Source organism: Arctopsyche grandis, chromosome 12, assembly GCF_051622035.1.
Source record: "Arctopsyche grandis isolate Sample6627 chromosome 12, ASM5162203v2, whole genome shotgun sequence".
NCBI lineage: Eukaryota > Metazoa > Arthropoda > Insecta > Trichoptera > Hydropsychidae > Arctopsyche > Arctopsyche grandis.
In genome coordinates this window covers 7,991,115-8,009,230 of record NC_135366.1, presented here as the reverse complement: position 1 = coordinate 8,009,230, position 18,116 = coordinate 7,991,115, and the positions used below count along the sequence as shown (strand labels likewise).

Genomic DNA, 18,116 nt, shown 5'->3' with positions numbered 1-18,116 from the left:
AAAATAAATATGTATAAAGAAAACATAAACAAATTGTTTTTTGTCAATTTATCGAATGTCAGCAAAAGTTAAAGGTTGAAAATTTCCTATTTAAAACCACCACTATCATTGTTGTTTCCCCTAAGATTTTCGTGTAACGCTTCTGAATTTCCTATATATGTATGTACATATGTATGGACGAATTTTGATAAGCCTTTAACTGATGAATGATCACATACAAATCTGTTCTTTTATCCCTTCCATATGATTATTTCCACGTCACTGGCAACACTCCGACCCCACTGATCACTCCGCTGCCCATGGAAACGTAAAATTGTTTTGACTCAATCAATAATAATAATTTCTTGGTTAAATTTTACCAGCCTAGTCAGATATTCTTTCAACTTGAGTTTGTTTGACGCGTCGTTATCTTAATAATTCCAAAATACGCAGTAGAACATTAATCACAAACCGTAAAAAAAAAAACAGTGTATTATAAAAAGATGTATGTATTAACCATTCGTCATTGACGAGCCAATCTATCATGTGAGCATGAATTAGGTACGATTTCGCAGTGGTATATTTGATACGATTGTTCAGATCGTCGTAAAGTTTTCATTGAAATATACAATAATATAAAAACTAGGGCGCATTAGCTGAGCTCTTTATTAGCGGTTGACCCCGAGGCGGGGGCGAGATTCCCTCTCCTCCAGGATTCGATGATAGATCACCCCCGATTATGATTTATTGTGGCCGTGGATGGCAGACGATAGCTTTTCTCTTTCGCGAATGCCAAAAGTTTGATTTCGAGCGGCAGCGATATTAACGACGAGACCGGAGGTGCCGTTTTGAACGATGCGTATTGTCGACCATTGTTGTTCGCGACACTCTCCGATGTTTACGATTCAATGGAACAAATTTGTATGGGAATATAATAATAAATAATAAAAAAAAATGGACACGAGCAAAATACAATATACGAGGGAGGGAAACTGATAGCGGATTGAATGTGTCTATCGATTTTGATGGGTATTTGTCGTCGTTGTGTTTGAAAGGGGAGACCTAATGTTGTTTTGTTAGCTTTCAATGCGCTACAAACTGAGTGCTCTTGTTTTGTACTCGAAGACTTTGCGATTGATTGATGAATGCTCTCGCGAGAGTGAATTCGAAGAATGCTTTTGCACTGTTCGCTTGAAAATAAATTTTCATATTAGCAACGATGTCGATTGCCCGATATGTACATACAATATGTATGTATGTGAATATTTTTCTTTTTACTACTTCGAAACTTCTTTTTGTTTTTTTTTCTTCCTAAAAATTAGAATTGGATGCTAATTAATCGAACTTTAATGTTGACCATACTTCCTTTCATGAAAATAATCTAAACTTATGACTAATATATCGCACGTAAAGCAAATAATTCAACATTAATTAAAATGTGTTAAAAATTAATTTAACTCTTCCAAAATTTAACAAATGCAATATTGCATATGAGAAAAATTATTATTACTGGAATTAATTTATTTGCATTTTAAAATCACTAAATCACACAATGTCGTCAGTATTTTTTTTAACCATGTTTGTATTTTTTCTACTTAAATTATTTTTTGTGATATCTTATGTATATCATGCTTGTTTTTATTTAGGTAATTTTTTTAAATTTTTAAATGCTTATTATTAATAAATTATGTTCATTAATGCATCTTATGTCTATTTTAATACCTACTGATCTACTGATCATTTTCTATTTTACAATTTTATTTTATTTTTGTTAGTAATTATAGTATATTATTCTAATGTTAATGTACTGCGTAATAGGAAAAACGAGCTTAAAAACCTAATTAATTTTAAATTTTCTTTCTTGTTTATTTAAAGGCTAAGGTGTACCAAGTGAATAGCATCTACATATTTTAAAGTTAAAAGTATTGAAAATAAAATTAAGAAGAATTTAGTGAATATTATGTATATATTTTAAAGTATACTTTAATTCGAAATAAAGTTAAGGTGTACCAATTAGTATATAATTTTAAGTGTAAAGTAAAGTACTTAGTGTTTGCGATCAAAAATAAACCTCAATTATATCCTCATTAGAAATTATTGAAAAATATTTGATAGTTTACGATTGCCAAAGTTTGAAGATTCGTTTAACTATTCTAATATAATTACAGAGATTTCAAATTCCAGTTAATATGCATTCCTACTTAAAATACTATTAGTCAAAATCCTCGTTTGTGTAATCGTTGCTATTTTTTGCCTGATCGTTGCCTGTATTTATTATTGACAAAATCATTGCTTGTGTAAAACTTTTTAAAATTTTTGAACACGTATCTTTTTACTCTTTCATAAAATAAAATTAATAAATAAGTTAACTTTAGAAATACGCCATGAAAAAAATCTCAAAACAATATTATTAAATGACAAAAACTATTCTTAGTTCAATCTGTGAAGAGTTTAAAAGTGTTGTCGTAAGTGATTATTTAGCCCAAAGACCTTGACTGTCCCTTGCTGTATCGTGTACTATGAAAATAACTATGTATCTCGAATTCATACTCGGTACATCCAATACTTTTTTTTATACCGACATTCGCCGTAGTTTTTTTTTATCACATATCGTATACTTGGATGGGGTTTTATAAAAACTTGGCGATCTCTCTCTCTCTCCATACGCGAATGAGTAGTAACCGAAAAACGATCCTCTTTCCGGGTGAAAAGTTAATGGTCCGTAAAATACAGTTGAAACCAGTGATCATATAACGACATAAAAAAGGTCTTCATTTATTGGCGCTATGGTCGATTTATGTGCACGGCTAACCGGTAGGTGACGCACTAAATTTTTGCAAAATTTTGCAGGTTTTCGTCTGTTTTTCCACCTCATACGCGAGTGTATAAAAGTTTAGTACCGGCACAGTGCATCGCTTATCTTTTAATATGGGTGTTTGCCATGAAAATTTTGCATGTAAAGTTTTAAGCTCGACTCGAGGAAAATACGTATGAAGCATTTTCGTTATATATGTATGTATATAATATATGTATGTACATAAAATAGAATGCGGAAAACTCCCGGAAAAACGACTTCGAGTAATCGAGTGATAGAAATATCGTTAGACACGTTGACGTATTGCGGAGATGTAGAGAGTCGATTTCTCTAACTTTGTAAACTTGGTTTACTTGACAGTTAAAAAGTCTACAAATCCAATTATATACGATTAAATATTTCTCTGATGACCGTGAAGCTTGACCTGCGTTGGAATCCTGTTTATTTTCACTCTTAGTGATTTATCTATCTGCAGTTTCTTATATTACATATGATTTTCCCAATTCTTATTTATAACGCTTTTCAACATGTTTCTAAAAATATTGATAAAATTCATTCAAAGATTTTTAAAATTTTTATTTTTATTGAACATTAGACATATGTAAGAGTGCATACAATTTTTGAACTAACCTTTTTCTCCACTCTTTTATACCCAATTTAAGTTGTATTGTTTTTGACATATTATTTCAAATACGAGTAAGATATATACACATGTATTTTGATTTCCAAAAAAAATTTTCGCCTATGGCGCATTATTTTTACTAGGCCTCTTGTATAATATATTTTTATACATTTAAATAAGGTTTAATTTTTTAAAAATACCTACGAAAATTCCCTGTCAAAATATCATGTTTTAAAATATTAATATACATCATCATCATCATCTACAGCCATTCGCTATCCACTGCTGAATGACGGCCTCTCCAACACGCTTCCACTCGTCTCTGTTTTGCGCATTAATATACAAACATATGTACATACATACATGTAAACGGAGCCAAAAATAATTTTTGCCCATGACGGTGACAAAGTTGGATCGGGGCCTGCCTCAGGACTAAATATCCAGAGTTATATGTATATGTCCTACTATCATTTAAATAAAGCTAAGAAGATAAGCCTCAATGTCTTTATAATTTTTATTGCTATCGTTTTATTTTTCCCTATTTATATATGTACATACACGTATTATATTTTACTTACATATGTAGTCTTTTCAAGTATTTGAATAGTACTTTTTGATTTATTTTTACTTTTCTAAATAATAACATTACATATATTTATCAGACCTAAACTAGAATACGCTTTTGGCATATGGAATCCTCATTTCAAAAAGATGTCATATGTATCGAAAGGGGATACAAAGGAGAATTACAAAGATTCCTTCTGAACTTAAATGACTTTCTTATAACGAAAGACTAAAAATAATGAATCTCACTACACTGGAGACGAGAAGAATAAGCGGCGACTTAATCGAAGTCTTTAAAATACTAAATAATCATTATAAATGTCATATGTCCAATCTTTTTACATTCAACGAAAACACACACGCCTCAGAGGTCACTCGCTTAGACTCCAAAAAGAAAAAAATCTAATACATTGATCAGAGATTCCTTCTTTTCAAACAGAGTGGTTTCAGTTTGGGATAGTCTTTCCAATGAAATTGTAATTTCTGTTAACCTTAATATTTTTAAGAAAAAGCTTGATGCATTTCTTAAACTTAAAGGATTTCTGTAATTCGTCTTTCCCAATTTCTTGTTAATTTTTTTCTCTCGTTTAATTTACATATACATACATATGTATAAATCAAACTCTTTGGGTCTATCGGCTTTGCCGCCTCCCCCAAGTATATTAAATAAATAAATAAAATATACATTACCCTATTCTAGTGTATTATTCATCTCTCAGACTCTCGATTGTCGGCATGTAAATGTTATGAAACGCGGCTTCTCAATGCATGCATATGAGGATTGACCAGTTTGCTCATCCTCGTCAGGAGTCGTTGGCCGACGTCGTATTCACTTTCTTTCAATGTTTTGGTTCGTTCACCGAACCGGCTACCACATATGTACATACATACATATGTACCTACATACATGCATGTATGTATGCAGTGTTCTCGATGAAGATCGGGATGAAAGGTGGTGGGAAAGAGAGGTGGTCCAAACTCACCTGCCGAACGGTGCGCCCGGCCGTTCCCTTCCAAACAGGTTTCGGCACTTTCGCAATCGCCCTCGCTAATGGTCGACACAAACATTTACTAACGAGGATTATACATATACATATATATGTATGCATATTTGTACATACGCGAGTGTGGGTACACGCATAATACACACGTGCAAAATGAAAGTGTGCACGTTTCCACTCCACATTTCGCGGCTAAGCCCACCTCGAGCGTTCGGCACCCATTCTAATTAGCGATTAAACACAATTAGTCCCTCTCGGGGGCCCAAACTTTATTTCTTATTTTATTTCGTGTAACGTTTATTTTTGAATTCCGTTGTATAGGTCGAGTTTGAATCGATTTCTCTCACATTCACAGGTCGTATGAGATTTTGCTCTCGTGTACCGAATGGTACTTTTACATCTATTGCCTTTCTTTAATATTTTTTATGGCCTTGTGATAGTACATAGGTTTAAATCTAATCGTTACTATTTCGGTCGATTATGCTTACTTATGTAGAAGGGAAGTCTTTTTTTTCATGAACACACCTTTCAAAATCAAAAGCATGATGATGCATGCCTTTCTGATTTTCTATTCCTTTTTTATGAAATTTAATATAATATAACACTGCAAGATTTATACGTATGTATATATTTTTGTTTTCGGCATATAAGTATGTACATATACAGCCGTGGACAAATGTATTTTAGGCCTTTGTATTAGCCCGAGTACTTTGTATTAGAAACTAAAGTACTAGGGTATATGAAACAGCCGCACCTGCATCGCATATTACTAGTAATTAAGTTAAGTAACCCTATTGTTTAACCATACCTGTTCTACCTGAGGTTGCTTATTATATTAAAAAAATTAAAAAATTGTTTATTTTACGCAAATCAGTGTTTCCAGAGAAGTAGTTTTGTTGTGTTTTTTTTGTCGTTTCCATTTTTTTTTTGTTTTTTAATAGACATGCATCTTCTTTTGTTGAAAAATGACAAAAATATGGGAATAGAGTGACCGGAGCAGGGCTCAGATCATTTTTTTAATACATTTTCAAGGGACGGAATAGAAAAAAATCCGAACAACTTCAATTATCCCGATGTGTGGTCCGAACGACATTGTTAAGATTGATTCTATACAAAATAGATCTAAAACGGGAAGAATAACGAAAAGAACACTGTGTCAAGATCTAATTTTAACCACGATGTCTTTAAAAATACCAAAAACGAATCTTTTCAGCTATAGTTGATCCGTTGTAGGAAGGCACTTAGGAAAAACGTATATGCTGTCTCTTACACCGCCTCTCGACCAATAGCATTTCGTGCAGATAGTAGAACATTGTACGCGCGAAATGCTATTGGTCAAGACGGGGTTTAAGGGTCAGCAGCGTGTTTTACCTAAATGTCTTCCTAATGGACTATAGCTGAAGAAGTGAATTACACGAAAACCATGTGAAACGTATAAGAGGTTAGTAAAAATGAATTAAATTAAAAAATTTCTCTTATGGAAGCTGAGTTACGGGGTATCAAATCCAGAAAATAATAATAAGCAACCAAGGAAAAGATAATAGGGAAATTGTTAGTACTAAGATGCGATGCAGGTTTACATAGGCTTCAAATACCCGAGTATTTTCGGTTAAAACCATTTTTTACAAGTGGTCTATTACATTTGTCCACGGCTGTAAATGTGCATATACATATGTACATAGATATGTATTTAAATTTTCTCGCCTGCGGTAAATAGTAAAAGCAGAATATTTTGGCTAAATTATGTATTGATTAATTTCACTATATATGTATGTATAATATATGAACGAAAGTGATATATAACGATATGTGTGCAAAAAGAGCGGGAAATTCAGTTTTTTTTTTATACTTCAACCTGTTATTTGCAGATCATTGAGCAATGAGACGGGTGGAAAAAAAATGTACACTCCCAAGATAAGTCGATAACACGGCTCAAAACTTGCGTCGTTGAGGTCGTAACCAGTCTCCTCCCTTTTCGTAACGATCATTGTGACGGGTTTTTTCTATTATTATTTCGCGTATGTGATATGTATTCCAAATTATAGAAATGACTCACGTAACGGCCAAAATCGATCGTTGGTCTTTGCGGATGCGTGTTTGAAGAAAAAAATGTTAAATATGCAGCGATGTGCCCAGCTGATTTTTTTAAATCTATGTATGTATATATAATATATATATATATATATATATATATATATATATATATATATATATATATATATATATATATATATATATATATATATATATATATATATATACATATATAATATAATATAATACGGACTGATATTAACGAACTATGACGTAAACCCGGCCGTTATCCACATTGTTAGGATCTTGGCAATTTTTCATCTTAGATAATTGATATTTGTGTTTACACATCTTGAAATTCGCACACCACCGACAAGTCACCCACTAACTTTTAAACATAAACGTGTTTGTTTTGAAGCCTTTCAAAATTAACGTAAATCTCGTGCAGCTTAAGCCTAGCACGCGTCGGTAAACATTTTTCACTCGGTGATACGACATCCGTGAAAATTTTCACAACATTTTATCACAAAGTTTCCCTCTAGTGGTGGAATTATAGCGCAATTGTATTTCCAACTTTTACGATAAAAAATTTTATACGAATGTGATATATATCTATGCAGTATCACGCCATATAAACCTTAGCACGTATGTACATATGTATGTAAATGTGCAAGTGCATCGTCGTTAGAATTAACGTTGATTATTATACTATGCGGAAACGGTAAAATATTTGCGGATAGAATGTGCAACACGATAAACTTTTCTTTAATGACATTTCAATATACAAGTCACAAGGAACCGCTCTGTCAATCTCGATTATCGAAATTATTGATGCTTATGTAATGTTATATATTATATGTGCATGTATTAAAATATCCGCTTGATTTTTTTTATCGTGATAATGACGTGTGTATGTACATATTTGGAGCTCTGCTGCTTTGAACTTAATATGTTATTAAATTATGAAATTTTATATACGTCATTAATTCAATATTTTTACGGACTGTTGAAATTTGCTTATTAATTAATCTTCACTGTATAATTTTAATTTAATTTCTTCATTAATTAGACGCTTCAAAATTTTAGTGGGCGTATATAATGTGTTATATGTATATGTAAATAGTACTTATCATTTTATTCAAAAAATTATTGGCGTACGATCTATATATTTTATTCAAAATTTGGAAACAGGTCAAGTTGGAATAGATGCTCTGTATCATGATTAATGCGTAAAAAAAAATACGAAAATTCTAAAAAAAATATTTGCACTGCTACCAAATTCCAAAACTCGCTGATTTCGATAAACCCCATTGTAGTCGTATATGAGTAGTTATATTTAAAGGGGTGGAAGTCCAATTTCCAGTTCCAAAAACACTATTTCTGTTTGACTTATGTAATAAAAATGCTGCAATATTTGTAATTAATTGTCTAGGAAGCGGAATTGGGCCTGTTACTGTTACCTGTTAGGCCTTGCTGGTATATCTTTGTAAAATAAAATAAAATGTTAGGGAAATGCTGCTTTGAATATATGAGCCGTTTTATTTGACAGTGGTTCCGCCACTCCAAGTCTAATTTTCAGTTCCAAAAACACTATTTCTGTTTGACTTATTTCACAAATTGTTATCACTTATTTTTATTATATATGTTCAGAATCTCGGAAAATCAGAATAAAAGTATTACAGGCCACCAGTATTTTTAAATATTGTTAAACGCAAAACATTATATTTAATGTTTTGCGAAATATTTGTCCAAAAGAAGATAAGTAGAATTATGTCACTTTCAAATATAACGCCCTATATCATAATATTATAGATTTTAAAATAATAATATTTTCCATTAATAATTTTGGCTCATATATAGAATATCCTATTTTGGACAATTAAATGATCAAATTTGAAGTTCGATCAAAATATAGATATACCATACATACTGTAAGTATCGCGAATTGGGAATCTTTTTCTAGCCTAAAATAATAAATAAATATTACGACTAGAGTTAGAGTGCCACAACAAATTAAATTATATTTTTCCAGACTTCACCTCTAAATATGATATGTACATATACATATTATACATTTTCTGTATTGATAATGGAAGATGATTATTTTCTGTATTAATTTTTAAAATTTAGTCTTTCACAAAAATACGCATGTCGAAGAAGTGTAAGAACAATACTTTTAATTATACATTCATAGTGTTTTGTGGATTGGATCATTTTAACATAGCTCTAAGTACCATCTCTGATATTCTAAATTGAATTTCAGTGGTTTGCAAATGTCTTTTACTAATTAAAGATATTATTATTAGAATTGAAGCTACGGAGAGTCGTGTAGATATGATAATAATGATTTTAATTAATTGAGACCCACCTCAACTAGAGAGACGTGTGTCGCGCTGGCAGATACATCTGGTGACCGTATAATATATGTATATAATATTTTGTAATCATTCTATGTACATATATGCACTGATAGCTTGTGAAATTGTATTATAAGTACTTCATGATAATAAATCATATATGGCTGTGAATTATGTGTGTTGACAGTATAAGTTTTCTTTGGGAGTATATTTTGGGAACGTTTACACGTTCGATAATTCATGGTAATTTATGAATGGTTTACTCGCAGGTTGTTTGCCGTAAATCAATAGGCATTTCTGAAACGATAGGTGGCGCCCAGAATATCCCCTACTCAAACTTCTTCGGTAAGCTCCAATCCAATCACTTATTTATTATAACAATACCATTGCGGGAAAATCGAGAAAATTCAATGTCACACTCGAGTGTTCGCCTTCTCAGAAATGATAAGCTTTTTTATGTATTTTCTTATGTGCATACGTGTGTGTATTCGCGCCAAGGATTATTCATGCTCGGTCTATCACGACGACAGGTCGATTTGATAACGCGTTCGTTCGGCATTAATGCCGTACGGTTGGACCACCGACGACCAGCATCAGTTACCTGTTACCAGTAAACCAGTAACATCAGTCGGTTCACGACGACCGACGAGCCAAGTCACGATGGTGCAAGTTTGGCGCCAAATCACACCGAGAGGCTGATTTGTCCGAGAGACGTTATCAGCAAACTATACCAGTTTTGTGTCTTTATTGCCGATCTCGAGGCTATTCAATACGTAACAGGTGTGAACATTTTCTTATTATTGCCGTATTAGATGTGTTTGTGTGTGTATGCAGTGGTGTGGTCACGTGTGTGGTTACTTAAGTGATTTTCTAAATTGGGTGCTTATTTTTTTTTTTTTTAATCGTTCGTCGGGTGAATGTTATCGATTGGAATGTTTTCAGTAATGATTTGTAGTATTTTAGTGCATATTTGTGTACACGATGTTCGCTCAGGTCGGTCTTGTGACGAGCCTTGACTCAAATTTGGACTTGTATCTAAGTAACATGTGTGAAGTGAGTGTGACCGTTGGTTTTATTTTTTGTTTATCATTTATATTGATGATAATTATGTGAAGTGCATATTTATCGTGCATTCTCAATAATCTAATAGTACACGTATATATATATAATTCGACTTATTTTATGTTCGTGCTTTACGCAAATTAAATTACATGCTTTTTTCGTTTTATCTTGAATGCGCAGTGTGCATGTTACCGCATCAAGAATAAACAGATGTTGTTGATACTATGTATGTGTATTTATCTGCACATAATACTATAATTTTATGGTATTTGATAGTGGTTAAATCGGATCAAAATCAGATAATGGTCGATTAAAGTCAGCGTTCGTTTTTATATTATTTTTTGCTTATATTCTTGTGTTATATAGACATATACTTGTGATCGTGTTATATGTAGTTTCATATATGTATGTATGTAATCGTTAAGTACAGACTACTTGCAGAATATTCTTAATTTGGTACCCATTTTATTACCACTTAAGGCTGTGGGGTTGAAGTCGTGGACTCGAATGTTTCGATATAATCGAGTCCTCGAATAATCTAATGGCTCCCACTTTCGAAAATTCTTCGTAGGGATATATAAAATAGTCGGAGTCGGAAGCTTTGCTTAAATCAGATCAAAATCGGAGTTGGGGGTTGGGGTCGGAATTTTTTCTACGCAGTGTAGCATTTGGAAAAAATAATGATTGGTGTAAAATCTATTGGGCTGTATATTTTATTATCATTAAAATTCAATTACAAATTGCCTCTAGCCCTACAATTTTGGCTACATATAATTTGTAAATATGTATTTTAGAATGACATACAAATAGATTATACAATATCACAACATTTAAATTTTTGATGTTGGGACCAAAAATAATGAAAACATGTGTCATATTAATTGTTGGGCTAATATGTATATTTGTCTATTTGTAAAAAATGGTTTTGACCAAAAATACTCGGGTATTTGAAACAGCAATTACCTGCTTCGCATCTTACTAGTAATTACTCTATCTTGTATCTCTAATTTTTCTACCTTGGATTGTTTATTATTTTAAAAATATACGAAATTTTCCATTTGATGCAAATCAGTGTTTCAATAGAAAATGGTTTCGTCGCATTGTTTCATTCCATTTTCACTTCTCAATCTCATTCATTTTTGGGATTTTTAAAGGCATGATCGTTAAAATGAGATCTGACACAGTGTCCTTTTTCTTATTCTTTGGTCGATTTTTTTCTTAGCGTACACTTGTAATGACGTTTGGACCGCATATCGCGATAATATCGTTGATTGAATTTTGAAATGTATTAAAATGATCCGAGCCCTGTTCCTTTCACTTGATTCCCGAATTCTAGCATTTTTGAATAAAAAAAGTGCCTGTCATTTAAAAATTCTAAAAAAGAAAAAAAAGCAGAAATGATAAAAACAACGCGACAAAACTACATCTCTGGAAACACTAATTTGCGTAAAATAGACAATTTCCTATGTTTTTAAGGAATATGCAACCAAGGAAGAGAAAGTAGGGTTAAACAATAGATTAATTCTTAATAAGAATTTTCAGTCAAAAGCATTATTTAGAAGCGGCCTAGTACATTTGTACACGACTGTATATAACTGTGCAATTCTATATAAAAAATTGCTAATAATTATACATTATGTCTGTAATATTCAATGCTATTTAATAATACAATCATTCAATTATATTGATTAGTTGGAAAGTTAAACTAATTTTCTTATCGTTACTAATATTAATTATTCATTATTGACAGACGTTCGAATTTCAATTTTATTTTGTATAAATACTTGTAAAAGGACGCAGTTCTGCTTTTCATCAATCTTGATTGTAGTAGGTTTTGTTTCAATTATTAAAAAATAAATGAAAATTTATTTTACGACACTTTTGCGATAACATTCTTCGCATATCGATATTAGTTTCTGCACTTTACCTACATATTTATGGTAGTACGCGAGTTTTCACTTAGCGCGCTGTATGTAATCTAGATTTGAAAAATCCCTATCAAATGTGTCATAATGCGCAAAAACGAACGCTCACACATTTGATCGATAGCAAAAATCCATCTAAATTTAGATAATATTAATACTAGTTGTATTAGTAATATAAACCACTCAAACATGACGTAAAGATTTTATTAAATTTATTTGAATAGTTTTATTTTATATAAATTTATTTGAATACTCATTTGTTTTTTTTTATTAAATGACAAACAAACAAACATATATAGTAAGTCTCTTATAAAAAATTATATGTATACCAGAATCCGGCGCCTGCGCCCCCCACGGCTGCGCCCCCTAGGGCTCCGCCCCCAGCGTCTGTGCCCCCTAGGGCTTCGCCCCCAGCACGTAGGTGGCTTCACCCTCGGCGCCTTTACCCCCGGGGACTTCGAATCCTTTGAATCGAAAAAAATCGAATTATTTGTCCGATGACGTCATGGACCCAACGAACGAAGGTTACATACAAAGTATCTTTCCAAATTAAATATTAGATATGTAATTAGTATACACTTATCTAGATTTGACCCTAAGATATGACCAAAGCACGGGTTGCCTAACTGTTCCATCGCCTCGGATTAGATAAATGCAATGAATGCCACATGTCGGCGCGGTTGCACAGTTGCATTCACACTTTTGTGCAACGCGACTTTTGTGTCTTCACGTGGGAACATTACAATTAACCGTACCGCGAGTCACAATCGCGTTCGTGCCATTGATGAACGATACAATGTCTCGGTGATGAAATGCATCCATCGGAGCTGGGGATGTTGGCAACGTTGGCTTTCGATGGTGAAAAAAATGAAGAAAAAATAACTTCTTTCATCGCAGTGTAAAAGTTTCAGCATTGTGAAATTCCTCAGAGCTGTCGTTCTTTTTAAGTAGGGTTTGATAAATGATTGAAGTTTAAAAGGGTAGTGGCGTGTTAGATTGCATATCGCAAGCCGGATGAATGGTAAAGCCTTCAGCTTCAGCAGCACGGGCAGGATTATAAACTGTCCTGCGGATTATCCCACCCATCCAGGATCCTTGACCCTGGCGAGGAATTTACTAGATCACCTCTGTATAAATATTTCTATTCAGTCGCACTAGTTGAAAAATGAGCTTTACATCCCTTGAAAACTTTTTGGTTTAATCTTATATATTTTTTTATTTATTTATTTTTTTCCTCCACCTTCAACTTCGAAGGGGGGGGGGGAGAAAGCGGCTGGGATGAATCCGTTTTACGACTTTACGACGATAGTTATCCTAGTATTTATTACCGAATAATAAAACGAGAAAATCGCAATTTTCCTCGCAGTGCGTGTCGCTCGATGCTATTTTTTTATTACGCGCGTAATCTGAAATTTACTACTTATTACTTCTTTTTTCTGTTAATTTTATTTTCAACGCAAATTTTTTTTTTAATATGTACGTGTCTTATGCAAATTTTTAGAAACGCTCTTAATTAAACAAGAAGACAATTTTTCAGCAAAAGTACGCGATACATCTGATAATAAGTGGCGCGAGATTGTAACGCTTTGTTGAACAGATAATTCGGCTCGTCTATTTTATTTTTTTTTGATTTTCATTTAACATCGGAATTCGATTCTTACGTTCTTATAACTGTGGGTCGCGACCTTTCTCCACTTTGGCGGCTTTACGGGCACTTTACGAGCGATGAATCCGTAACCCACATGTTGACATGTACTTACATATGTATGTATGAGCCGCTGTAATTGAAAGTGGCATAAGTCGACTTTTCTTCATTTCGAGACATATGTACATGTAGCCCGCAAAACATTAAATATAATGTTTTGCGTTTAACAATATTTCAAAACTAGTGTTGTGCCCGTTGAAATTTCAACGGGTGGTTTAGGAAACAAATTGATACATGATTTAAAATAAATTTACATTACGTATAGTAATAATAAATCGGAATCGGAACTAAAACAGAAATCGGGAATCGGAACTGAAACAGGGATCGGTATCCGGAACTGAAAATGGAGTCCGTATCCAAAACAAAAAGGAGTCCAGAACCAGAAATGAAAAAGGAATCAGGATCTAGAACTGAAAAAGGAATCGGGATCCGAAACTGAAAGAGTAATCGGGATTTGGAACTCACTTTTAGTTTAATAACATATTAAACCTATTAAATTTTGTTTCATTTTTGATTTTTAAAATAAAAATGTTTTTTTTATATATTTTTTGAACTATTTTTGTACCCGATGACATATTACACATGGGTGTTGGCATATTAAGTTAATAAATAAAAATAAATTAAAAGAAATGTGTCGTCGGTCATGTGTTCGATCCCCACGCGCTTGAATTTTTTTCAAATACCTTTTAAATATATTTATATTCAATTGTTTAATACGAAAAATAAGGTAAAAACTACCTACCTACCTACATATAAACAATGTAAAATTAATTAAATTTTCAATAGATGGCGGTAAATTCTCTGCCAAGCGCAAACATTAGGAGCGATCAGTATATATATGTATGTATAGAAGTTTTTTTTTTTGTATTCGTATATACGTTTTGGCAATGGCTTAGCTGTGATGTATGTACATATATGTATGTATATGTATGTCGAATCGTAACGACTTTTATAGTGCGGCGAGCGTTATCTCAGACAGACACACAGAATAGCGATATTATATATGTGATGATTTGATCATATGATCTTATATAGTGTTTGTGTTATTCTAAATATGTATGTACATATATTATTATCTGACCACAGTGTCATATTGGGGTAACCTATGAAGACACTGTGGTATATGTTTATTAAAATAAAATAATACATGTAATATAATGGTATTTCATTCACACGATTTCGTACTATACATATTTAATGTGATTGGAAACTTTTTGAGAAGCGCTTGAAATGAAACGATTTTCTTTTATCTACATGTAAGTGTCGCTGTGAAAATATAACTCTACGGATGGCCGATCGTCATATTTTCGATCGCTGTGTATGATCGTGTATATTATAGTATGTATGTATTATCCGAGGCCAAGTTTTCGCAAGGTCTTCGCAAACGGTGTTTTTCTACTGGGGTGTTTCGGGATTAGCAGGGATTTTCTATAATCAGTTCAATTATCCGTGAGACGTCATAAACGGTTCACGCCCCATTAATTGATCAGGCGCGGACGATTTAACTCATGACTGATTTTCGTTTTCCTTCACCACAACACCGCGCATTAATTGCCATCGCCAATTGTGTGCGAATTCACTCCCAGAATTTACTAGGGGGCGGAGGGGGGGGGGGAGTGAAATTCATAAATTGACGGGTGCGACACACGTGAGAGATTTTCGTCGTTGTTTTTGATTAATTCTTCAACCGCAATATACGTATATGGACGTTTACGCAAATACTTAAATTGGGTGGGTAATGATTTCACGTGATGTACATATTGTACGTATGTAGCATACGTTGTGTACATATTTGAACGTTTTCATTTATGATTTATCTCGGCTGGGGTACAATAATATTCTATGTCTATTTTTACGCGTGTGATTACATGTATTCTGTTTGTTTTGATACAATTTAGCATACGGGTGGGTCGTTTTACGCAAATTGCAATTTAAAGTTATTAAATTTTCCGCTGTGTTGATTTTTCCTATGTGTATGTATATGGCGGTTGAATTTTGTCGTACGTCTTATGTGCATGGATGTGTGTGTGTGTGTGTGTGCGTTGCTCTAATGAAAATGCTGTATCATTAATGTTAAATGTTTACTGTTTCAGAAGGGGAAAGTGAATCGTGGATGCATTCATTTATTATGAAAAGTGAGAAATAGCGACATTTGCATGTGATGAAGATGACAGGGGAAATGTTGCCGATGGCGTTGAGTACGGGACTCGGTGTTGGAGTCCTAGCTGGATTCGTTTCTGGAGTCTGTTTCTTGGTCATGAATGGACTATCGTGGGCAAGGTATGTAATTTCAAATGAAACTTTTTTTCATTCAAAAGAACGACATCTATGAAGAATTTTGTTATTATCAATTTTTTACTGACATCTATGAGCATTCTATAAAATCTAGATGTGGTAATATGAATCTTAAGCTTTTAAAATTCGACGCTATTTATATAATAATTAATTACATAAATAATAAAATTACCCATAAATATTCAGAAATTTGTTACTCCTGTGACACAATTTGTTATTCCATGGAGCTTAACGGAAAAAATATGCTAATTCATTAAATAATTATAAAAATTATTTCAATGAATAAACTGTATGTAGCTTTCAGTTCATATTATAACGCTCTTGAATTAATTCGGTAATTATTATTTTAACCCCCGGGTCCCACCCTTCTGGGTGCGATATTCAAAATTTTAAGTTCTAATTAACTTTGAATTAAAAATATTTTGTTTTGAGAAATTAAATTTGTACATGAAAAATTAAATTGTAATAATACATGCATAACATGCTTCTATATCGCATAATACACATATTTATTGTCAAGATGTGGGCCGATGTATGTATTTGAAAGTGGCATAAGTCCACTTTTCTCCATTTCGTAAAATATCTCACAAAACATTTAGTATAAAGTTTTGCGTTTTACAATGTTTATAAATACTGGTGGCATGTAATAAGTTTATTCTGCTTTTCCAAGATTCTGGACATATCGAATTATATGAAGTGATAACATACATATATTTACATATCATGTAAAATATTTTTCAGAGGTTGTTTTTTATTCATTTTTTGAATGACTTACGATTGTGTGGCAACCATCAGTACGTTCCGAATAGGGATTCCAATACCGGTACTACCGAAACCGATTCTACCGATTTTTGGACAAAATTCGATCTTTGTTTCTACCGGTAGTAATGAAATATGATGATTTCAATTTTGTTTCGAATTTAGAAGAAAAAAGAAAGAAGGATCAGTAGAATAATAAGTCAACATCCTCTTTAACCTTTTATTTCGAGGAGCCACGAAACTGGAACCCTAAAATTAAATAAGGAATATTTTATTTTAACTTAATTAAATTACTTAAACAAATTAATACCGGTAGTTAAATTTTACTTTATCTACATATGTACGTAGTAACAATAGATGAAGTTTTGTGATCATGCGAAAATTCGAACTCGAGATTTTGACTGATTCTAACTCAGAATCGATCACTGATCACGTTTTTATGATCTAGAAAAAAATGTGTGTGTGTGTCTGTATGTGTGTCTGTGTGTGTGTGTATTTTGGGGATTTATTGAAAACTATTAGTCCTATCGAACTGAAACTTAGTATCGGTTACTAAAAATTTTATGTACACGACGTAAATTTTTTTCAGATTTTTAAGTTGACCGGAAATGGTACCTCCCCTTATAGGTGTCCTCTTTTTTTTAAGTTTTTGAATTCAATTATCTCCAAAACCACCAACTGAATCAGACTGAATTTTTTTTAAATATGATAGAAATAATAATTTTTATAACCTTATATTTTTTAAATATTTCTATCTGAACCGGAAGTAGTACTTTTACTCTAGAGAATCGGTTTTTTTTATGTTGTTCTCAGAAACCTTTTGGTTTATTGAACTGAAATTTCATATCTAGAAGTTTAAGTTTAATACCAAGTTATTTATAAAATTTAGTAAGCATCTGTCAACCGGAAGTGGCAGTTTATTTTTTCTGTAATGCCGTTAGTGAAAAATGTATTTTTGAAATCCGTAGTTCCGAATCTTAATCATCATCCCATTGGTT

At 32.5% G+C, this 18,116-nt stretch overlaps 2 protein-coding genes across 3 annotated transcripts in view; both read left to right on the top strand.

Annotated features, from left to right (window-relative positions):
* Positions 1-18,116, top strand: part of LOC143920231 (uncharacterized) — a 433,558-nt gene that overhangs the window by 172,856 nt on the left and 242,586 nt on the right. The window lies entirely within an intron of this gene.
* The window catches only part of M7BP (Myosin-7a binding protein), a 61,561-nt gene continuing 53,303 nt past the window's right edge, over positions 9,859-18,116 (top strand). Inside the window, exons 1-2 of one of the 2 annotated variants that reach the window (XM_077442952.1) lie at positions 9,859-10,152; positions 16,158-16,344. In XM_077442952.1, the coding sequence (XP_077299078.1) occupies positions 16,226-16,344 (119 nt within the window). In that variant the 5' untranslated portion in view covers positions 9,859-10,152; positions 16,158-16,225. The remainder of the gene's footprint in view (positions 10,153-16,157; positions 16,345-18,116) is intronic. The other variant, XM_077442953.1, reaches the window with a different exon arrangement.